This window comes from Bipolaris oryzae (assembly GCF_000523455.1).
Source record: "Bipolaris oryzae ATCC 44560 unplaced genomic scaffold scaffold_26, whole genome shotgun sequence".
Classification (NCBI taxonomy): domain Eukaryota; kingdom Fungi; phylum Ascomycota; class Dothideomycetes; order Pleosporales; family Pleosporaceae; genus Bipolaris; species Bipolaris oryzae.
The window spans coordinates 69,534-91,809 of NW_006911302.1; the positions used below are offsets into that span (position 1 = coordinate 69,534).

The 22,276-nt window shown below is 51.0% G+C and overlaps 10 protein-coding genes across 10 annotated transcripts; 6 read left to right on the forward strand and 4 right to left on the reverse strand.

The window, feature by feature from the left end:
* Window positions 1-260: 260 nt before the first annotated feature.
* COCMIDRAFT_88128 (uncharacterized protein) lies at window positions 261-1,878 on the forward strand (the record flags this gene model as incomplete). Its single annotated transcript, XM_007687152.1, has 2 exons — window positions 261-1,395; window positions 1,499-1,878. The coding sequence occupies 2 exons, from the start codon at window positions 261-263 to the stop codon at window positions 1,876-1,878; spliced, it is 1,515 nt and encodes a 504-aa protein (XP_007685342.1).
* Window positions 1,879-2,191: 313 nt separating this feature from the next.
* Window positions 2,192-2,590, reverse strand: COCMIDRAFT_62562 (uncharacterized protein; the record flags this gene model as incomplete). The annotated part of the gene is made up of 1 exon (XM_007687153.2): window positions 2,192-2,590. A coding segment is annotated over one exon (399 nt), but the record flags the coding sequence as incomplete, so codon positions are not given.
* Window positions 2,591-4,085: 1,495 nt separating this feature from the next.
* On the forward strand, window positions 4,086-5,232 carry COCMIDRAFT_88016 (uncharacterized protein; the record flags this gene model as incomplete). Its single annotated transcript, XM_007687154.1, has 2 exons — window positions 4,086-4,308; window positions 4,364-5,232. The coding sequence occupies 2 exons, from the start codon at window positions 4,086-4,088 to the stop codon at window positions 5,230-5,232; spliced, it is 1,092 nt and encodes a 363-aa protein (XP_007685344.1).
* A 69-nt stretch (window positions 5,233-5,301) lies between these two features.
* Window positions 5,302-7,175, forward strand: COCMIDRAFT_88234 (uncharacterized protein; the record flags this gene model as incomplete). Its single annotated transcript, XM_007687155.1, has 3 exons — window positions 5,302-6,222; window positions 6,266-6,328; window positions 6,375-7,175. 3 exons carry the CDS (start codon window positions 5,302-5,304, stop codon window positions 7,173-7,175), a joined length of 1,785 nt encoding a protein of 594 aa, XP_007685345.1.
* Window positions 7,176-8,388: 1,213 nt separating this feature from the next.
* COCMIDRAFT_24020 (uncharacterized protein) lies at window positions 8,389-9,421 on the reverse strand (the record flags this gene model as incomplete). The annotated part of the gene is made up of 2 exons (XM_007687118.1): window positions 8,389-8,476; window positions 8,529-9,421. 2 exons carry the CDS (start codon window positions 9,419-9,421, stop codon window positions 8,389-8,391), a joined length of 981 nt encoding a protein of 326 aa, XP_007685308.1.
* A 1,951-nt stretch (window positions 9,422-11,372) lies between these two features.
* On the forward strand, window positions 11,373-11,684 carry COCMIDRAFT_24021 (uncharacterized protein; the record flags this gene model as incomplete). Its single annotated transcript, XM_007687119.1, has 1 exon — window positions 11,373-11,684. One exon carries the CDS (start codon window positions 11,373-11,375, stop codon window positions 11,682-11,684), a length of 312 nt encoding a protein of 103 aa, XP_007685309.1.
* An 844-nt stretch (window positions 11,685-12,528) lies between these two features.
* Window positions 12,529-14,513, reverse strand: COCMIDRAFT_88103 (uncharacterized protein; the record flags this gene model as incomplete). The annotated part of the gene is made up of 4 exons (XM_007687156.1): window positions 12,529-13,020; window positions 13,149-13,964; window positions 14,022-14,309; window positions 14,373-14,513. The coding sequence occupies 4 exons, from the start codon at window positions 14,511-14,513 to the stop codon at window positions 12,529-12,531; spliced, it is 1,737 nt and encodes a 578-aa protein (XP_007685346.1).
* A 1,175-nt stretch (window positions 14,514-15,688) lies between these two features.
* On the forward strand, window positions 15,689-16,212 carry COCMIDRAFT_2927 (uncharacterized protein; the record flags this gene model as incomplete). Its single annotated transcript, XM_007687102.1, has 2 exons — window positions 15,689-15,866; window positions 16,034-16,212. 2 exons carry the CDS (start codon window positions 15,689-15,691, stop codon window positions 16,210-16,212), a joined length of 357 nt encoding a protein of 118 aa, XP_007685292.1.
* A 904-nt stretch (window positions 16,213-17,116) lies between these two features.
* Window positions 17,117-18,955, forward strand: COCMIDRAFT_2928 (uncharacterized protein; the record flags this gene model as incomplete). The annotated part of the gene is made up of 1 exon (XM_007687103.1): window positions 17,117-18,955. The coding sequence occupies one exon, from the start codon at window positions 17,117-17,119 to the stop codon at window positions 18,953-18,955; it is 1,839 nt and encodes a 612-aa protein (XP_007685293.1).
* Window positions 18,956-19,996: 1,041 nt separating this feature from the next.
* On the reverse strand, window positions 19,997-22,171 carry COCMIDRAFT_34361 (uncharacterized protein; the record flags this gene model as incomplete). The annotated part of the gene is made up of 1 exon (XM_007687126.1): window positions 19,997-22,171. One exon carries the CDS (start codon window positions 22,169-22,171, stop codon window positions 19,997-19,999), a length of 2,175 nt encoding a protein of 724 aa, XP_007685316.1.
* Window positions 22,172-22,276: the final 105 nt, after the last annotated feature.

Genomic DNA, 22,276 nt, shown 5'->3' on the forward strand with positions numbered 1-22,276 from the left:
TAGAAGGCAGATGAAAATCGACCTAGAACATACTAAGAAGGCGGGCAAGCCGGTAGCGGTATTGTTGTAGAAAAGAACCTCGGCTGTACCTGAATGTTGTACTTACTCCTCACGCCCTAACGCCAATTACCGACACTAAATCAAGATATGTACATCATTTCTTACACACCCATGCTAATCCAACATTTATACTAAACTCCCCTTACCCTTACAATTTCCACTGATCCACCTCCGCATCTCACCCGCATCTCACCCCCACCATGGCCTCCCCACCCCCAACCCTAATCTTCAACTACGACATCTCCTGCCCCTTCGCCTACATCGCCTCCACCCGCGTGCAGTCCCTCGCCCACCGCACAAACGCAACCCTCCTCTACCACCCCGTCCTCCTTGGCGCCATCTACCGCGCCACCGCCGCGCCCCAGGGCGCCGGCGGCAGCGCAAGCGACGTCTTCAATGCCACCAAAAAAACCGTAGCGGGACAAAGCATGCAGCGCACATTGGCTCGCTACCAAGTCCCTTACCACCCCCCGCCCCAACACCCGCGTAAAACGGTGAATGCGCTACGTATGCTTTATTGCGTCCCCGAGCAGGACAAGAGGAGGGAACTCACCGATCGTCTTTTTCGCGCGTATTGGGTTGAAGGGAGGGATGTCAATGATGATGCTGTCTTACTGCAGATTGCAAGTGAAGCCGGGGTGAAGGGGCTGGATCGGACGTGCTTTAAGGATGTGACGGCGAGAGGAGAGTTGGAGCGTGAGACGGGGTTGGCGATTGAGAGGGGGGCGTTTGGGGTTCCTGGGTTTTGGATTCCGGAGGCTGAAGGGGGAGACGGGAGGTTTTTTTGGGGACAGGATCGCATGCATTTTGTTGAGGCGACGCTGCTTGGATTGTCGTCGTCATCGGGGGTGAAGGGGAAGGAAGGGGAGGATGCGTGGACGCGGGTGGGGAATTTGCGGGGGTTGCTTCCGAGGGTTGTTGGTGAGAATCGATTGCCTTTGGCGAGTAAGCCGGTGGCTAGGCTGGAGTTTTGGTTCGATTTTTCGTCGCCGTGGGCGTTTTTGGGATACACGCAGCTTGCGCGGTTGCAACGCACGTTTGGGCCTGGGCTGGAGATTGTGCTGAAGCCGTTCTTGCTGGGGATCTTGTTTCGAGAGATTGGGGCCCCGAATATGCCGATGATGGCGATTAGCCAGGCGAAAGCGGAGTGGTCGAGGCGCGATCACGTGGACTGGACGAGGTGGTGGAATGCGGTTGATGTGCAGGAAGGACAGCAGCAGGGTGGTAGAGGGAAAGATGGGCCCATCAAGTTTTATTGGGCTGATAAGTTTCCCATACGTACGCCGACGGTGCTTAGGGTTGGGATTGTGGAGCCGGCGGCGACCAAGGTTCTGTGTAAGTCATTCGTTCTTTTGCCTTCAAATTTGCACTCGCAGATGTTGTTACACGAGAGGCCATTGATGAGAGTTTGAGAAAGCAAACACTAACGGGATGATAGACTCAGCATGCTGGGAGCAGAATAAAGATGTAGCAGACGAGTCTGTACTTCAATCGGTTCTCGATGAAGCAGGGTTCAATGGGGCTGACCTCATCGCGCGCGCCAATAGTCCTGCCACCAAGGAGAAATTGCGGGCTCTCACGGCTGAAGCTAAGGAATTGGGGCTTTGTGGTGCACCCACTTACCGTGTGTTGAGGCGGCAACAGAATGGAGAGTTCAAGCCTGTAGGTGGCTTGGTATGGGGACAAGATGAGACTAATGTTGTTGAGGACTTGATTGCCGGGTGGTCGCCTGAGGAGAGTAACGGCCAGATTGCTGAAGTAGGGAAGGTCAGATATGATGATGTACAAGGCGGGAAGGGTGTTGGCGCCAAGTTGTGATCATAATCATTACGTTGTAATTGTGGCTGGACAATTGAAGAACCATGAACATGAAAGAATCTCGGCATATTTACGGCGATTTTCAAAGTCATTAGACCATATATCATTCCGATGTAAGTACATAATGCATGAGAACGACCGTGGAAAGAAAAAACCATTACGCCAAAACCTGGGGTCCTCCCAGGTATCAGAAATCATAAATAGTGGTCGTGTGGGTATCTGCTGGGGTATATGGTATGTCGTGATGGGTGATCTGAAAAGATGACTGAGAGCCGAGGTCGGTTGCTGCAAAACTGTAGAACGAAAAAACCCCCTAAAGATCAACTTGGGGATATGCACGGCGCTTCCTTCTCCGTGTTGCCAGCTGTGGAGTCCAGATACCACTGAAGAGGTCCTCACATTCGTCTTCGTCCTGCGAATCGAATTCAATATCTCCTTCCTTGGTCTCAGTAACCATGCCATTGTCCTCTTCGTCCAAGGATTGATCCCATTCTGATCCTTTGACAGTCTTTTTAGCCTCAAGAATGAATTTTCCAATCTTGTACTTTTGACTGTCTTCTGCGGCGTCGACATACTTCCATCCTAGAACACTACCGCAGCTGCGACAGCTTATATCAGACACGATGTGCACACCGGTGACGAGCTGTCGAGACTGAGGCTTGTGTGTGAGTGTGTTGGGCAAGTCGCCATTCTTGAAGCCTGCTGCTGCGATGCTTCCGCCTGAGAGAAAGCTGGATGACGGCGGCGGACTGACAAGGTACGCACGACCATGTCTCCCAGTAAAACCCTTACTTATGATCGACGACGTAGGAATAAGATCGGCGAGGCATTTCTGACAACGAAGATGCGATGTCGGCTGGGTGGCGAGAAAGGATGTAGGCTGCCGCGGGGATGAAGACAGCGACGACGATGAGCTGTTGGAATCGCTGAACGCAGAGCTGCTCCGCCGGCGGAAGGTAAAGCTTGGGAATAGGTAAAGAGGAAAGGGAGTTGTTGGTGAGTTAGGCATGACATGCTAGGGGGTGGAAACTCGATTAATACGAAGTCTTGTTAAGTATTTTTCGCAAAATCAGATCAGAGGTCTCAAAGATGGCCTAAACAGGTGTGTGGAAAGTATTGGCGGCGTCAAGGAGTGTTCAGAAGAGATGCAGGCGCGTAGTAACAAAATAATGTTCCTGGTTATGTTCGCAGATGTGCCCAGCGAAAGGTCGGGGCTGAATTGGCCTTAAACCTGTGGAATGACCTCTGCCGACTCTGTAATAGTTGCGTCGAGGTCCGAGGAGCTTAGGGAACCCCGCGCTGGGGTTCGGCCTGGGTTGCTAAGTCAACCTTTAAAGGTTGTCACGCAGGAGGAAAGTGACGTGATGGAGTTCGAGGGGGTGATGCTGCGATAAGCGATAGGCGATAACGGATAAGTAACAGATAAGGCGCCACAACCGGGTAAGGCGAAGCAGGACGGATGCGCTTGGAGTTATCGATAATCGCAACCCTTGCAGCACTCAGGCATCGAAGGGCTGGGGGCGATAGAAGTATGAAGTGCCGTTGAGAGAGAGGGAGGAGCGAAGAAATAAAGCACAAGGCGGTCAACACGAAACTTTGGTCATCACCTCGGGTGGTACCCCGCTCTATCGAATCACAGTCAGCCTCTTGATCATGCGGCCCTTGGAAACCCAGTATATTGTCACGGGATGCGCTGGCACTCGGACCGCATGAGATTGGGACACACCCTCTTGCTAAGATATGTGTGTCCCTGTGACTGGTGCTTGTTCGCTGGAGTCATGACAAGATGTGCTTCTGCTGTCATGCCACAACCCTATAGGAGAGGCCCCACTCTTTCACTCCAGTAAACTACTATTGCGCACTGTCCTGAGGTCGAGCTAAACCATAATCATCCTTTCTACCAGACATGATGGGTATGGTCCAAGTTGTTTAGGTTGCTTCGATACCCTATTTTCCACCTTTCTCAGTTTCAAACCATCATGTGCGGACTGATGCTGCTTCCCATCTTCGCTGCTGCGCTTTCCGTTTACGGCGTCAACAACGCCTTCTCCCCATGGCACACAAAACTAGACTAGCGTTTCTTTCCACTCTCGTTACTCCACTTGCTCTCCTGACGGGGCGTTGGTTGAAATCCCAGCCTACGTCTAGCATTATTACTCCATCCCAGTACTAACATTAGGTAATACTGAGACATCAGAATTGCCAGGATGATGTCTCTTGTCCCAACGCGGAAAAGAAAAGAGGTCCACAACCCCGGACAAGAAGCCCAAGACAAGGGCAAAGTTCGTCTTGTTGAACGATCGGCAGAAGCTCGTCCTGTTGCTACTGCAAAGCGTCCGTATCCGCGCAATACTACTCCTGCCGGCCGTACTTTCACTACACTACGGCGTGGGAGCATAAGAATCTTCTCCATTTTCCGTAATGGCAAGAGTGAGTGTCTTAGATACTTTGTCCTTGAAGTGCTCAGATCTAACTCTACCATCAGGCTCTACTCCGAGCTCAGCAGAGGCTACGCTAGGGAGCAACGGCTCAGCAGCGAACAAATCTTGCAGCCCGGCGCATCCGAGAGTGGGAAAACGCTTCTCCAGATCTTCTTCGCGAATCCCTCTTACCTCCGACCTACCTACCAGTCTCCCACCCCTCAGCTTAGGCCCTGATAATTCATCCCTCCTACAGCTTGCCAACGCTGCTACGTTCGATGGTGAATCCGAACCAGTGTTCCAGAACCGTACACCTCCTCCTACACCTGCAGCTACAAGCAGATCGACTCCAAGTTTAACTAGACAGCTTACTACAAAGCTTTCGAATGCCCTGCCCAATAATGAGACCGTCGTGCATCGCCCAAAATTGAGTTCCCGGCCTACTGTTGAACTCAGTTATTTCAACCGACACAGCAGCGACAAAAATACCACCATCTCTCCTAAGACTCCCATGTCCGAGATGTCTTCTTTGCCCTCAAGTGGCTTCAGTCCAGGAAGCAGTGGGGCTCCACAGTCAACTGCTCCCACTTCGCTGGTTTCTTCAGGCGGCCCACGATCTGCCGAGACAACGCTTCGCACTCATAATGGCCGCTTTGTGACCGACAGCTCACCTCCTCTTTCCTATGAAGCGACCGCTGAGCATTCGCCCTCTCGATTTGTAATATTCCCTCGTCAAGACGCACCACGATTATGTGAACCTTCCATTGCGACTATTGAAAAAGCGGCGGCCGCGAAGATCTTCTTCGAGTCACATTTCAGTGAGCTCCTTACTACCAAAGTTACACCAAGGTCGATGCGTCGTCGCCATATGGAGCGTAAGCTTCTCGTCATGGCTGTCTCGGAGGAGCAACGTCAATGCAATAGAAGAGAATAGTATCTCTCCGAAACCTACCACTTGCGACAAGTACGAGTAATGAAATCGAACACCATAGCTCGACAGACTATGAAGGGCGTACACATTTCGAACTACGATATTATTCGAGTGTTAGGTAAAGGCAGCTTCGGAGTCGTCAGACTTGTTCGTGAGAAGAGCGAACACTGCGAGAGTCTCCGTGGAAGCAGCTCCAGCACAAGATATCTTGATGGATCTCCGACACCAAAGGAAGAAAGCCATTCGGGTCCTTGTCGCAGATCAAAACAGGTATTTGCCATGAAAGTTATCAGGAAATCCGACATGCTTCGCAATAGTCAAGAAGGTCATTTGCGTGCAGAACGGGATTTCTTGGTTGCTTCAGAAAACTCCCGTTGGGTAGTGCCTCTGATTGCCGCCTTTCAAGACAACAACAACTTGTACCTTGTCATGGAGTACATGATGGGGGGAGATTTTCTCGGACTACTCCTTCGTGAGGACATTCTTGATGAGAACGTGGCCAAGTGGTATCTGGCAGAAATGATACTTTGCATTGAAGAAGCACACAAGATGAACTGGATTCATCGTGACGTCAAACCCGACAATTTCCTCATCACCTCATCTGGCCATCTTAGAATTTCTGACTTTGGCCTCGCCTTTGATGGCCATTGGGCTCACAATCAAACATACTATAACGAACAACGGTACAGCCTACTACGTGACTTGGGCTTGTATGTCCAGGGTGATGCACAAGATATGGAAGAAGAGAGAAACCGACAGGATGCTCACAAGAACATGGACCATATTTATGGCAATGGATCGATGCGCAACCGCTATCAAACTCGACAGGAGACTGCCAATGGACCCATTATCGATTGGTTGAACCGTGAGCAAAGACGCCAGTTCGCAAAAAGCGTTGTTGGAACCAGTCAGTACATGGCCCCAGAGGTTATCAGAGGTGAAAACTATGATGGGCGTTGTGACTGGTGGAGCATCGGCGTAATACTATACGAGGTGTGTCGCTTCAAATGATATGAAGTCTCTCTAACATGCCCAGTGCCTCTATGGATGTACACCGTTTTTCTGTGAGAACAGACAGGCGACAAAGGCGCGAATAATCGTATGTAGGTTCACACGGGGTCTTGCACCAAGATTAACATAAGTAGGATCACAGACGGTGGTTGCGATTCCCGTCCGACCAGCGTTACGCTCGTCCGAATATCGATCGTATACCCCTTGTGCCAGTCTCACGCAATGCCATTGACCTAATGACGAGACTCCTCGAAGAGAGACAGGACCGACTCTCAGCCAGAAGATACCGTGAGAATGACTGGGTGCTCCGCGACAAATCTCTTAGTATGCGTAGCAATCGACACATTCACAACAACACCGGTCACATCGTCTTCCCCCACGATGCCGAAGACATCAAATCGCATCCATTCTTCCGCAACATTCAGTGGTCCTTGCTACACATGACCCGCCCACCTTTTGTGCCTCGTGTCCATGGCGGACAGCCCATCACCAAGTACTTTGATGATGAGGCCGATATTCTCACCGCATCCGATCATCTCGATTCTTCCAGCTACGAATTTTTGGAAGTAGCAGAAGAGACAGCACCGCCTTTTGCTGCTGCTGCTGCTGCTGCTCCCACAGCAAACGTCGATCCCCTGGCCATGGCAATGGATCCCCAAGTCCGTATCCCTGGGATCTTCGAACAAATTGCGTGGGATAGGCTATGTACTTCGTTCAAGAAGATACCAAGACGGAAAAGGGAGAAGAAACGACCTCGCGACAAGCTGCTCCGTGATCCAGAAGTTGGTCGCGGGGTACTGGAGATCAGGAAGAGAGGTGCTTTTGTAGGGTACACATATCGAAGGCCTAGGTTCTCACTGCCTGATTTGGAGGATAAGACTATGGCGGCGAGACCGCCTATCGCACGGCCCGGTATGACTGCCACGAGTGCCTAGATACCATAGTCTAGTTTGCTTTTGCCTTGGTATTGAACGTATCACTTTAATCATCGTTCTTCCATTCACCCATCATCTTCATGCCCCCCTCTCTTTCTTTCTTTCTCCCCTCAACCCGCATCTTTGAGACTGATTAACTAGGCACTCATCTAACCACCTCCGTGCCTCTCACTCACCCCCTCCTCAACCCCCGCACATTCCGCCCAAACACAGCATACAATACCCCCGCCGTCACTAGAAACGCTAAAATCCCCATTGTAACTCCTAGCCCTGCTGCTGCTGCTCCACTCAGCCCTGCTGACAATCTTGACTGCTTCGCTGAGACGAGAGAGGCAGATGCCATAGTGCTGACTATATCTGGTCCCGAGAATGTAGTAACCATACTGTCGGATGTAGTAATAGTAAGTGAAGGTGAAAAAGTAGGCACCGCGTCGACCCCGTTATCGGTATTGCTGTGACTCTGTATCACTGATGAAGCGGATATTTCCGCTGCAGAAGAAATAAGTGGGTTCGTCATTGTTGGGATCACAGGAATAGTATCAGAGGAGGAAGGAGAGGGAGGAGTGCTAGTAGGTACGAGTGGTGGCGGTGGTGGTGGGGCTGGAGCCATGGAAATTACGATGGGAGTGATTCCTCCGGTTTTTGTGGATGGGGATGCCATGGTTGCTGGGTGGGATTAGGTGTATTTGGGGGTTTTTGTCGTGGAGGTGGTGGGATGGGTTGAGTATGTGGAGAGGATAGGAATGGGCGAGTTTCCATTCTTTTCTTTGGCATGTGGGGTAGAGAGTATAGTGTGGGAGAGGCGTTCGTTTGTTGCCCGTTTGCTTCACTCGTGGTTTTCGTTGTGTTGGCGCACAAGTTGTTGGGTGGTGTTGGGTGGGATGCGGTTGGTGTTTGTTTGCTAATCACGAACGTGAGTGTCGCTTGGGATTTCAAGCTGAAGACTGCTCACAGTGGTTACTTGTGTCGCCTTGAAAAAGGGGGCTGCAAATCGAGAATGTGTAAGGCGATAGTGAGACTGTGTGTTAGTGGGAATACACCAAGGACGAGAGAGAGAAAATGCATATAGACGATATACTATTCCTCATCCACTATCGTTATGCTACATTACGAATGGACGGACCTATTCGAGTCCACAAAAATGGAAATCCGGTTATGTCTTAAAACAGATCCTATTCTATAATTCTAAGATTTCGAAGCGAAGGTGAGGCGATTACTTGCTACGGCGGAAAGCAGCGAAAGGAGGGAAGAAGTATGCGGGGTGGAAGGCAGTGAGAACTGCGCATGCGATACCAAGCATCCTAATCATTGTAAGCTAGATGTTCAGAGGCTGCGGTGAGCAGTGTAACTTACATTCCGTCAAGCAAAAGGAACTCCCGCTCATTACGCATGAGTGCGTTACCCCAGCCACCAGCCATCTCTGGCAAACGGTATATGCAGCGAATGAGCACAGTGAGGTATGCCAATACAATGACGCCAGCGAAAAGCTTGATTTTTCCAAGGGAAACACTACCAGCCTCCTTATCCATCTCGTAGCTGCTCTTCTCGTTCAATGCATCGCGGTTCTGGCGGGCCTTGCGGTATCGGAAGATGTAGATCAGAATGAGCACACCGCACACAACCATGGTGACAACCTGGAATGCGATACCAGCTACGATGAGATTGTTGCCTCCATCAATGAGTTTCTTGTTGGTAGTGCCACCAGCGGCTGCCATACCTCCACCGACAGCCTGAAGCACAATGGAGCCGAAATCGCAGCCGACAAAAATCCATGGGTAGAGGCGAGGCTTGATGAGTGAATACTGGGGTCCGCAGTACAGAACAAAGTGCTTCAGTGTGAGGTAGATGGCGGCAGCAACGAAACTGGGACCGAGGACAAGACAGCAAATCTGTAGTTTGAAACCAGACTCGCTCCATGGGTTATCATTCATGATGATTCGACCTGCATATCCAGCGGCCTCGAGAAAAGTTCCGATGCCCAAGGCAAGAGTGTAAGTCCATGTCTTGCTCAGTATACCGATGACGATGCTAGCAAGGCAGCAAAGAGCGAAGAGCGCGCAGAGGAAAGCATTGGCACCGAGATTGGGTCTGTATCCGTAGAGGGTAGCGAAGACAGGGCATTCAGGCGATACTTCGAGACATTGGCGGAAATTTCCCTTGGGCCTATCTTCGGCGGCGGAAACGATAACAACCTGGGTGGCGAGGACGAGGGCAGCAACGAGACCTTTCTGCGCGTAGGACCGCATCATGAGCGAAATGGACGAAATGGTATTAACAGGATTAGAAGAGAAAGAAGAAAGGAAGAAGAAGTAGGGCGCAAAACAACACAAGCGACACCAGGCAGCAGATTGGTGTGGTGTCTAAGCCATGCGGGCGTGGGTCGTCGACCAACTCTTCCGCGGCGCATGGTCGCTTCGAGGGGGACGCCTAGCCCTCTGCCATCATTATCCCCTGTGTGTTACTAGTCGAAGGTGATACCCACCAACCGTTTAGGCCGCGTTCACATGAGCGAGACTTTGCGAAGCTCTAAGCGAAGCTGCTCTGCCATACTGTTCTAGATGCTATTGGCTGCGCTTGCACCGTTAGGCCCATATGTCATGGCCAAGGCGTTGGCGTCAACGACTTTGTGTTTAGGCCTCGGGTTGGATATTTCCCGGACGCATGGGTCCCGCTGCATCATCCATTTGCGGTGGCGCTGTGCGAGACCTGCCTTGGAGGGGAAAGTGTTTGACGCGTGCAGGGGGCGAATCATATCGGTTGCGTAGCGGCTTCGGTTGCAAGTCTGATGCTGCCGTTTTCCCGGTCTTTGGTCTGGTCTTCCATTGTCTGTAGTCGTCGCAACAAACGCCGATCCTGCGTTTTTAAGCTTTCTTATATCAGCTTCCTCTAAACCTTTTCGCTACTACAGTTGGTGTGCAGGTATCGATATTGAGAACCTCTGAAATTCCTCCGATGGTTCATGAAGTGCTCCCGACGCTCAAAATTGGTACCTAAGCTGCCCTTGGTGTATACGCCAATGTCGTATTCTCGGATTGATAGTGCAACTTCTGTGCCGTATTCGCGGTGGCTGATTTGAAAGACGTTGGAAGGGCTGTGTTGGCTGACATGCAGGACTTGGAGGCTAGCCTAATTGAGACTTAGCTTCCCAGCTGATATCCAAACATATTTCCTGCCAGGTCTCCACACATTGCTAGTGCATATATCATCCCCAAGGTTGTACAAACGTTCGGTTTGTACATCGCTGTCGGGAAATGTCATAAGTATACAGTACTACCATTGCTGACCGCCACAACTTATACTTAGTCAGCCATTGGGGAAAACATGTTCGTGCTCACCTGTGCAGTTTCTAAACATAAATAGCGTGTACAAGGTAGTTCAGCACTACATAGTTGTAGAGCCGATCGCTATGTTGCCTGGTTTTTTTAGGTCCCAGCTTTCCAGAAGTCTCTTCCACGTATGTGTTAACAGGCCCGGACTCGATTTGTTAAAAAGGCATCTTGCAGTACAAGTGTCACTACACCTGGGGGATTAATCGAGATTGTGGCTTCACCCCTACACGTAGTTGCACAATGATTTCAAACAACTCCACCTACTATGCTATAGTTTAGCGTGAGACGTCAGCTACAGAACAACCGATGTGATTAGCCAGCCCTCGATCTTATGATAATTGGACTTTTGGAACGCTGGATACAGGTGAGGCTGCAACCATTAGTGACTATAGGCTAAACACATGCAGATTGTTGGACTACTTATCCTCAGTTTTGACAAGTTCCAGGACTAAATTCATCTAGTAAATACATGCAAAACTCGATGTAAACGTATGCACGGCTTGAATTTTGGTCTACATAAACCTTCTAACCTATCCTCAGCCCCTCAGGTTTCTAATCTCGTCCCATCTACCTGCGACTTTTACATACACCAGAGCTAGATGAGAGAGGTACCATGGATCATACCAGGCCGTCAACACACTGTCTGCACATATCAGATGTTCCAATTACTTCATCGCTTTTCTTCTCACACTGTCACATGAGATGACTACGTTCCAAAATTAAGGCGTGTCTGCTCGAAGATAAATACCATCTAGATAACCCCTAATTTCTTCTTCTTCACCAAATCACCCAAACTCGATTCTCCCATATTCAACATTCCTGCTCAAATTACTAGCTACCATTGCCTTATCTCTTTCCGCTCTTCGACATGAAGTTTTCAACCTCAGCCATCCTTCTCCCAATCTTTCTCTCCACGGCTACAAATGCCTGGGAACTCACTCTCTGGAAGATTAATGGCCAGCATATTACTACAAACGGCCACCTCCCCTCAGGATGTGTGACATTCATCTATGACATGAGCTCACCCGTCAACCGGGCTGTATTTAGTGAAGGTCTTATTGTGAATACTTTTGAGCTGTATGAGGAAGAAAATTGTGGAGGCAAGGTTAGCTACAGGGATGGCCAGGGCGAGCATTCGATCAAACCGCCGAGGGTCATTAAGAGTTATAGAGCCTACTAGCCGGTATGTGCATAGCACACTCATCAAGCCAGGTTCCTAACAAATATAGGGATAGATGCAAATAACTGGCTGCGAACGAAACGCAATTAACATACACAGCCACCCGGACCCTCAGACATGGAAGGACTGCTGAGTCCAACGCAACATCTTCCGCGAACCGAAACAGAATGCGCAATATTCTTTCCTTTATCGCTTTTATTTTTTTCTACAGTAACTGCACAAATTGCTTTCACTCCCACTTTCCTCAAACCCCTCACTATCACTAAAGTCAAGCATGTATCCTATATTGAAACCCTCACTATCACTAAAGCTACGCATCTGTTTTATCACTAAAAACCCTACCAAAAGAAAACTACAAATCTCCTAAAGTAATGAAATTATTTTCGCGATTGAACATATCCTATGGCGTGATATGTGATTGAGGTTAATAGAATAGGGAGTGGCCTGTAATGGAATAGGTGGAGAAAAGAAGCTGATATGCAATCGGTGTTGAAGAAGTGATTGGAGAAGGTAGATATCGATGTACAAAGGGAAGGCGTGATATATGTTTGTAAGTTGATTATGTGATGCTACACCGCAGTAATATTAGTGCTAAGAGTATAGCGCCTGTGAGAGGAGGTATGCTAGAGGTGGGCTTAGGTCAAGCCCCACCTATGTATACCTATTTACTGATCTAACTGTGATCATGTGTCATGATACAACCCTGGTACAGTGGACTACACTTTTCTGCGCAGCAAAACACTCTTAGTAAACACAAAAACCGCGTCCAAGTAAACATCAGCCCCACCACTTCCCTACTTCTCAACCACAAACCCTGAGCCTTCACCTCCCCCATATCCCACCACTAACCCGCCCTCCGTTCAACCCACTCAATCCCCACCTCCTCCTCCCTCGTCATCCTAAGTGTTAATACATTCTGACTATCCTCCATCAACCCCACCAACCTTTTTCTCGCCAGCTCCTCACTCTCCCCCTCTTTCCTTATCGGTCTCGCACTGCAGCGTCGAAACAGCGTGGCCACCACCGCCACAAATTCCACCTGCGACATCTTCATCCCAGGGCACGAGCGGGGACCGATGGACCACGGCATGTATGTGCCGGGGGGCGGTGTGATCAGAGTGGGCTCGGGAGCGTTGGGGTCGAGCCAGCGGGCGGGGTTGAAGGCGAGGGAGTCTGGGCCCCAGGTTGAAGGGAGGGTGTGTAGGGCGATTGTGTTGATGTAGGCGCTGAAGGGGCTGGTGAGGGTGAAGGTGCGGGGGCCGAGGGTTAGGGTTTGGGATGTTGTGGCGTCGCGGAGCATGAGGGTTACGGGGGGGAAAAGGCGGGCTGTTTCGAGCTGTAGGGAGGTTGGAGTGTTAGCGGAAAGTCATGTCGCTGCGGAAAGAAACATGCTAGATGGCTTTATTTGGGGAAGACAGTGGAAATGTGCGTTGAGATGGACGACGAGGATTCTGGATTACTTACCATGACGGCTAAACACCGTACTAGCTTGGGATAAACTATCGAATAGTCTGACTCTGACGGGCTGCATGTTTTGAAAACAGCATCGATCTCAGCTTGTATCCAGGTTTGCCATTCTGGATATACGGCGAGGAGAGTAGCGGCGTAACCCATTGTGTTTGCAGTTGTTTCGTAACCAGCAGCCGTGAAGACGAAGAGATTTCCAGCAATTTCTTCTTCTGTGAGATACGTGGTGCTAGTTTTGGACGAAGCTGAAGTCTTGTTTTGCTCCTTTTCCTGATCCGATATGCGAACAAGCGTGGTCATGATGGTAGTTGAATTACTCTTTGGGTTCTCTGTCGCCTCTGCGGCATTCGACCGTGCGAGGAGATTTGCTTGACGTTCTCGATCAAGCACATTCTTCACAAGATCTGGCATCTCATTCATTGCGACGCCTAGTCGTTTTAGTGCCTGAGGCATGAAAGGTAGCGTTAGGCAGCTGCGTGGAATAAAGGCGGCTGCAGCAAGGAGATCAACGACGGTTACAATGGCGTCGACGTATCTGTTTTGCGCAGATGATTCATCAGATTGCGGTGGAGACAGAGAAAAGGGCTGCCTGCGACCATAGGCAATGCGGACCAAAACGTTTAGAGCGACTTTGTGAAGGCTGTGAAGCGTGTTCACGGATTCTTGTGCAGAAGGAGTCGAGTTTGATGATAACAAAACGTCGGCAAGGGATGATGCTTGTTCTGCAGCCTCTGTCCATACGTGTGGGCTGATGCGTTCGTTGAGAGCAGGAGCGACAATACGACGGTGTCGCGACCAAGAATCACCTTTTGCCTGTTTTTCAAATAATCAGCCAGCAAACAGAGACTAGTATGCAGACTTGTGACTTACCGTCATGATGTTGGCTCCCAGAACACCCATGGACGTTACCGTAATGTTGGGATGACTATAGTCTTTCCTACGAGACAAGATATCGGTAGCCATTGCCGGGTCTGCACAGATGAGACGGTTGTTTCCCATGGTGACATAGATAAAGGCAGGCCCAAGCCTTTCGTGGATGGCATACTTGTCACGAAATTCCCAGCACCAGATGCTAAGTTCGACAGTGGCGAATAGAGCAGTGGGGAGGATTCGAAGGAGCACAGGCCGGAGGGGAACACAGAGGAAGGCCCATATTCCCTGCAAGTATGATTAGCTTGGTACTTTTGCTTTCATGTAGACAGAGAAGGTTAGGCGACTTACACTATCTGGATTGTAAGGGCATAGGATTAGGGGCAACCCTGTAGCGCGGGCTGCCTGGTAGTTGTTACTAAACCTCCTTAGCTTGGGTCCCAAGTACAGCAGCACTATTCCTATCGATCCGACGAAAAGAGTAAGCAACATGGCTTTTGGAAGGATGATGCCTTTGATCAGCTGAGCCCTTTTGAACAATGTTGCAATGGCCACTGATTGTCCAGCGAATTGAATAATAAAAGTGTGGTCAAATCCAAAGACTCTTATAGGCGGCGTGCTGTTGATGATGCTCAAGATGCCCCTGCCGGAAGATCCAGATCCGGACTGTCAGAAAGCAGACCACCCAGCTCTGACTTGTGCCGTACCCAAACATGTCCCGCCAAGAGGGGCTAACAGACGCTAAATCCCAGAATTTTGGCATTGCCAGCCAATCCTGAGTGAATTCCATCCTCTTTCTTCGTATTTTCTCTTGTTCAGTCTTTTCTGCTTCGAGAATACATGTTTCTGTAGAATGGAACTAAACCTATTTTTAGCTAGTGTAAGAGAAACACGTCTTAGCAAGCTATGAACCCAATCAAGACACACGATAGGTTCAAGTATTCTTGGAGAAAGGTCAGGGTATGCACGGAGATTCTTATTCAAGTTTAGCATGTATATCTAGGCAAAATGTAGGCTTGCGTCGCCTGTCTACACCCGGGATGTGTACGTAGACGGTAGTACGTCGCCCTTGCTTCGGTCTGACTCCCGGGCATCTGTGCGTATGAAGAGTATGTAGCATGTCACTGCGTCACCACACTACAAGTGCAAGGGACATTGTATGTAAACAAGTAAAAAAGGGGCAGCCAACAAGAGAACAAACTATGTAGAAGCACAAACACTCAGTAGCCATTCCTATGCGCATGGTTTGTCGCCTGCTCAACTCCTTTCCAAGGAGGTGTACCCCTTGCCGTTAGGCGCGGTTGTGATACTAGACCAACTTGCCAAGATTATGAAATGCTAGTGCATAGTCTCTGCAGAATTTATGATAGAAGGACATACATGGGAATTGTCAAGACAGAGTGTACAGTTTGATATATGGACGCACGTAGTGTGTACGTAGTGTACCTGTATGGGAAGTTGAGTGCAATCACGAAACGATGGCGTGATAGGCAACGATCTACCGCGCTAATCCCGCTCGGGCATCTCTCTTATCGCCGCAACTTCGGGGCCGGGCCAGGCCAGGTACCGCGGCCCCATGACGCGCAACATTGAAACATGTGCAACACCAAATACTCGCGCTGACTCTTAGAACCTCATTTCCATTTTTCGGCCGAATCAAAGCAGTCATGGCATCCTCGGACGACCTGAGCAAGCTCGCGACACCGCCCATGTGCACGGCAGACTTTTGTCTCATCCCGCTCGGCACCCCCACGGCGTCCGTGTCCAAGGAAGTGGCAGAGGTGCAGCGTCTCCTCAAGAAGAGCGGACTGGAATACTCAATGCACTCTGCTGGCACGACTCTTGGTAAGACTTTTTTGAGCAGCACACATCCTTCTCGGCCGGGAAGCAGTCTGCGTGTATATGTGTGCGTGTGTGTCCATGTGGTATTATCTGCGGGGTATCATGGCATGGGATGGAGGGGTAATAAGAGGCGAGGCTTGGAGCACATGCTAATTTTTTTCTCTTTGCAGAGGGCTCATGGGACGATGTGATGCGGGTTATAGGGCAGTGCCACGCCATGCTCCACCAGAATGGCATTGTGAGGATTCAGAGCGACATCAGGGTGGGGAGCAGGACGGACAAGAAGCAAGGGTTCAAGGACAAGGTTGCGGCCGTCGAGCAGCTCTTGAAGGAGGATGAGGGCGCGTGACGCGTGGTCGAGGATGACTTGTCAGGGCGGCGGAGGGGGATGCATGAAGAAGAAATTTGACGTTGCCAGTCCGGCGCGAACACGCAGACGGCACATGTGGTTGCCCAAGCCACAGCGTGTGGGTGAAACAAGACTCCTTTTTGCGCCATTGGCTGTTTGGTGTCGTGGGCCAGTAGGCGGATGCTGGGGTAGGATGACATGGCTGGGATCGGCTAGCAATTACGTGGAGAGCGTACTGTGTAGGATGGCCGTCCTGTCGCAGATTACCTTGCATGTGTGAATGGATATTCATAGACAATGTGTGTGTAGCTGTGCTGGCACTGGCAAGCGACTAGGGGCCGGGGCTGGTGAAACGGTCGGTCGAGGCTGCGGCCTATGGCTCAATGGCAAAGGATAACCCCGCATAGTAGTGCTCCAGAATCTTCACCGCCAGTCGACGTGGAAGCACAGTAGTGCAGTGTAGGATGTGAAGGCTGGCGGCAGTGATAGGCCAGGCCCTGGGAGACGCACGGCCGAGGGGAAGGTGGAAAAAAGTTGGCGGGTGCCGAGCAGCATCATCCTTGACGTCGGTACCTCAATCCCGGAAAATCCCCTCGACTCCCGCAAATATCCTCGCGCCTCGCACACTCCCACCACTCCACCCACCCTCTCCAGCCATATCTGCCTCCGCCCTCCCACTCCGCCCGCACCGCCCCCATACAGTCAATCCTCTACACTGCTCTCCGTCAACACACCCTCTCCGTCCCACGCGTCCCGCCCCGTCCACCCCGTCCACCCCGTCAGTGTCTCGTGTGATCGCATGGCAAATGCACGCGACCGCACCATCACCTGCCAATCTCTAGCTCCCGCCCGGTAAAGTCGACGCTCAACCCCTCGCCGCACCGGGCGATCCCAATCAATCGCCATGGCTTTCAACTTCAACTGGTCCCCGCTTATCGCAGACACGTCGCGCGCCCGCGACATGCTCACCACCGCCCTCAACAAGTCGCCCAAGCCGCCCATCATCGTCGACGACATCATCGTCACCGAGCTGAACCTGGGCACCACCCCGCCCGAGCTGGAGATACTTGAGATTGGCGACTTGGCAGAGGACAGGTTCAGGGGCATTTTCAAAATGTCATACGCCGGCGATGCCTTCCTGACCCTCAAGACAAAGGTCCAGGCAAACCCGCTCAAGACGTACTTATCCACAAAACCAGACTTTGCCTCGCCCCAGCCCTTGGCCGCCGCCTCGGGCCTGACGATACCTCTGCAAATCACCCTCTCCGAAATCCGCCTGTCTGGCTTCGTCATTCTCGTCTTCTCCAAGCAAAAGGGCCTGACGCTCGTCTTCCGCAACGACCCCCTCGATTCGCTCAAGGTCTCTTCAACCTTTGACTCTATCCCCTTTGTGCGCGACTACCTCCAAAAGGAGATTGAGGGCCAATTGCGTGTGCTGTTCATGGAAGACTTGCCCGCTATCATCCACAGGTTATCCCACCGAATGCTCTCGCCAGAGTACCGCGAAATCGACATTGAAGAACGCTTGGAGGGGGCCAAGGACACAACCGCTGCCATCGACCCTCTTGCATCCCCGCCTCAAGATGCCGTCGATGCCTTTGGCAATCCCCTAGACGAGGCCCAAATATCTGCCCTGTCCCTCGACTCGGGCGAGATACATGCTTCGTTTTCGCAGAAGAACATCCTCCGCCTCGCCGCACTCTCCGAATCCCAACGAACCCTGTCGCTCTTCACACCCGGCATACGCGATGCCGTGTTCCGTGCCTGGGCGGGTCATCCCGACCGGCCCGAGTCTGGCGTCGCCACCCCTGCGCTTACACAAGGCAGTTTGTCAAGAATACAGTCAACGTTTGGTAGCCTAAAATCTGGCGCATCCTCGGTTGCTTCTGATAGCACGGGCAACGAGACCCTGAGCTCACGGCCGACCATGGTTTCGTCCTTTTCCTCGTCCGCCGGAATCAGTCTCGGCTCCGCTCGCTCACGCGCTGGGGGCATGCGCAAACGGAAGAAGCGCGTTGTCGATCTCCGGAAAAAGGACACCCCAGACTCTGGTGTGTCTACAGGAGAAAACACGCCATTGCCGAGCGCGTATGCATCAGAGACATCAAGCGTCATACCGGAAGAGAGGGAGGCAGAGGACGAGCTGGCTACTCCGCCAATGAGTCCCACACAGCCAGGGGTGCGCTTCGAGGGCAGACGTGGAAGTCTAGATGTCGGTACCCCAAAACGTATACCTGAGTCCAAGCCGGTACTCGAAGAGCCACCTGCATTTGGTTCTCTGGCCCCTGCACCTGAATTCTCAAAAGCACCTAGACCTGCAAAGTCGAAGCAGTCAGCACCACAGCACTCGCTACCATTTGTACATCTTGAAGACCCGTTCATATCCCGTGGATCCAGACGCCCGCCCATTTCCCACAACAAATTACGACAGGCCCAGCAATCCACCTCTCCACTCCTCCGCTCCCTGTCTTTCGACAAGGTCTCGTCCCTCTCGGCTCTATGCTCGCCCCCTCGCGCCCTCTCCCCTCCTAATACCAACATGGCATGCAGTTCCGGCGGCATCCTCGAGCAAGCCTGGATGCACAAGATGGCACAGGAAATTGCGAGAAAAGTGCAGGAAGAAAAGGATCGGTCTTCCAGGCAGCGGCCCTCAGGTCACACACGCACAAAGACTGCCCCTGTAGGACGAAGCTTTTGGCAGAACGACGATGAGATTGAGGCTCCACCTGCTTATGTGGCGTAATACTGGCCTCTATCTCTTGAGAAACAGCGAAAAAGTGGCCCTGTGATGAAGTTATGAGCGATGATATTTTGTCATGACCAGCACTTCTTTTTGTCCGTATTTTCTCTCCTCAACCTTTTTGGTCTAACTTTTATTTTTTGGTTTCTTGCTCTGTAATTTTTGTTACCATGGGTTTTTTGGAACCCTTTTGTTTCGTTTGTTCACACCAAGCATTTTGTGTTTTAGCATCGGCGTTTGGTCACGGATGGGTAAGGATTGAGCGGAGGGGGAAAGGTAGAGTCAAAAGGGGAAGTGGGGGAAGGGGGGGGGGCATCAAAAAGTATTGTTCAGTTTCAGAGTTTGCAAGAGAGAAAGAGGTGAGACACCTTATTTGCATAGCGCTAAACGGTGGTTTATTAGCATTTTCTTTTCTTTGTTGTTGTTGTTGTTGTTGTTGTTTGAGGCGCACGAGGTCATGGGAAGTCTGATCTGGGACAAAGTGGATCAGCGGTGCATTTGCAAAGGGAAGGGGCTGGGGGGGAAACGGAATAACTCACCACACACATCCTTTTTTTTTCTCTACACCGTTTCTGTCATTACTAATCCTACTCTACCATTCTCTTCGTCTTCGCAATTGAATCACGGCGGGGTCGTTCCGTCTAGCTGGTTCTTGCGAAATTGGAAAAAGAAAAAGAGGGCGGAATCTATATACGTATATATATATACATACATACATATGCTACAACTCGAATATTTGTGGTGTAGAAATTACATGAAGAATTATTATTCGAATATACCACTTAAAGATTTACACTTCAAACAGTGAAAAAGAAGAAGAAGAAGAAGAAGAAGAATATGCAAGTTGAAATTTTCTATGAAGAAGAAGAAGCAAGAATGTATATATGCGACCCTGAAACGCCCCCCCCCCCGTTCATGCATTTATCATAACTTCGTAACCCCGTTATCCCATCCAGTCCTCCCACCAAATTCAGAAAGAAAAAGACGGAGAGGGGATGAGTGGGAAAATCCAGAACCCACAACTACAATACAACAACCAGCATTTCACCGCGCAACATCCCCAACCCTAACCCACCTCTCCTCCAACGCCAGGACAACCAACTCCTTGACACTCTCCAGACTCTCCTCTCTTCCGAGGGCAACAGGACATAGTAACTCGCTGACGCGCTTGAGTACCTTGTGTAGCCTGGCTGCTTTTTTTTCAATCTTGGCTGCTACATCCTCGTCTTCCTTGTCTTTGGAGGCAGAGGTAGAGGTGGAGGTAGAGGTAGAAGTGGGGCTGTTAGACTTGAGCAGGAATTGACTGATAGGGATAGTGTTGTGAGGGGCGGGAGAGGCAGAAGAGAGGTGGTTTAGGAGTTTGTGGAGGAGGAAGTGGAGCCAGAGGAGGTTGGTTTTTGGGTGGAAGGAACGCCATGGTGATTCTTCTTCCTCCTCGTCGCCTTTTCCTTGCTCGGGTTCTTGGTCAAATCGGATATGCGTATTTTGACGGGGAGCGGAGTCATTGCTTTCATCTTGGTTGTGGTGTTCGTCGTCGGCGGATTGTTGAACGGGAGGCTGGAACGCCATTGGGTTTCCAAAGACGGTTGCGCCGCGCATATAGCGATAGATTTCGTATTGGTATTCTTCGGTTGCGTCGCCGGAGAAGATGGCGGGGTCTTTGTCGAGGTCGAGGTATGCGACTTCGGTTTCTGAGTTGGAGGTGTGGCTGTCGGCTGTTGAGCTGGAGATGTGGGAGAGACTTGAGAGTCTGCGTGATGATGCGGGGGATATTGGTGCAGCAACAACGTCTGCGCGCGAAAGCGTGTAATCGATTACTGTGGTGTCAAGCCCTGTGAACCGCAATTTGCGACGCAGAGGATCCTTGATGCTAGGCTGCGATACGTCGTCTCCTGTCCGACTAGACCGCACGCAGATGTTGCCCAGATGCAGGTCACGATGCTCAAAGCGGCACGCTTCTTCTGCTTTGCCGACGCTAATTGCTACCCCCCAGAAAACGTCCCAGACCTCCCAGATGGAGGCTAAATGACCCGCCTCCATCATCTTCTCGCAGTCGGTACCTGCATCTTGCATCTCCACCACGGCCCAGAGTTGGTTTTCGTCGTAGCTAGATTTCTTACTGGGGTCCGGGAATTCGCTCTTCTTGCCGCGCGGCCGCGATTTATTCCATTCTTTCCATGCATCGTTAAAGGATGCCGAGGGCCGGCCTTGCACAACAGTCAGATCACGAAAGACTGTGAAACCAGGAATGTGAGTGAGGTTTTGAAGGAGCTTGACTTCTGATAAAACATCATCAACCAGGGATTTGAACTGATCATCTTCGTCTCGCTGTGCTGTTTCTTTTTCTATCTGCGCTTCAAGGTCCCGTACAGCGCGGCCATGGAGCTGGCATGGGAGAGGAACGGTTGGCGGTGTCTTGAGCGCTACCACCTTCAGAACAGACTCTTCTTTGACGCCATTGGCTGACGACGTCGAGGATAGGCGATACACTTCTGAGAAGGAGGCTTCTGCAATTTTAGAAACTTCAAAGTGAGGCTCTAGCTCGTCTGCCCAATCCTGAAATGCGATAATCTTCTTCCTGTCACTGAGAGCTAGTAACGGGGAGGCGTAAATGGAATAGAGGTCGTCGGGTTCGGGTGTCGGTTCTGGAGTGGGTAGTTGAGGAACTAGAGTTGGTATGGCACGCTTCTTCTCCTTCTTCGGTTTTGGTGCAGCTGCTACTGGAGAGTGTGTGGGATCCGAGGCATTCATATTACGGTCGCTAAGCACTTTTCTCGGTTTCCTGGGCTTCTGCAGCATCTTCTGGTTTTCCTCGTATTCCGTAGCATCGATCGCTAGTGTCTTCATACTCTGTTCCAGTGCATCCTCTAGTGGGGCAATGTTCTCCTTGGTAACATCAACATCCTGGCTGGCCTTGGCTTCTTTCTGTGATTTTGTTCTCTTCGTCGTAGTTCTCTCCTCCTTCACACTTTGCTTCTTGTCAATCTGCAAATCCTCAAACGCCCTCTCCAGTACCGAAGCTTCATCTGGTGCCTGCAACGTGCTTCCCTCTGCTTCCGCCGCTGCCAACAACTGCTCCCGCCAATCACTTGTTGTGCTGCTGTCTGCATTTTGGCTTTTCACTTTTCGGGGTGCGACTTCCTTCTCAGGCGACAACAGCTTGGTGAACGCATTGCGTTCGCCATTTCTCTTCTTCCCGTATACGACTTTTGGCGGCATTTTGAGCGAATGAACAAGGGGTGTTGAGGGTGGTGGGTGAGGTGAGGCTCTGGTTTGACGTGTGCAAGGGTACTGTTGGACGGAAAGTCTAAGCGAGGTAGTTGG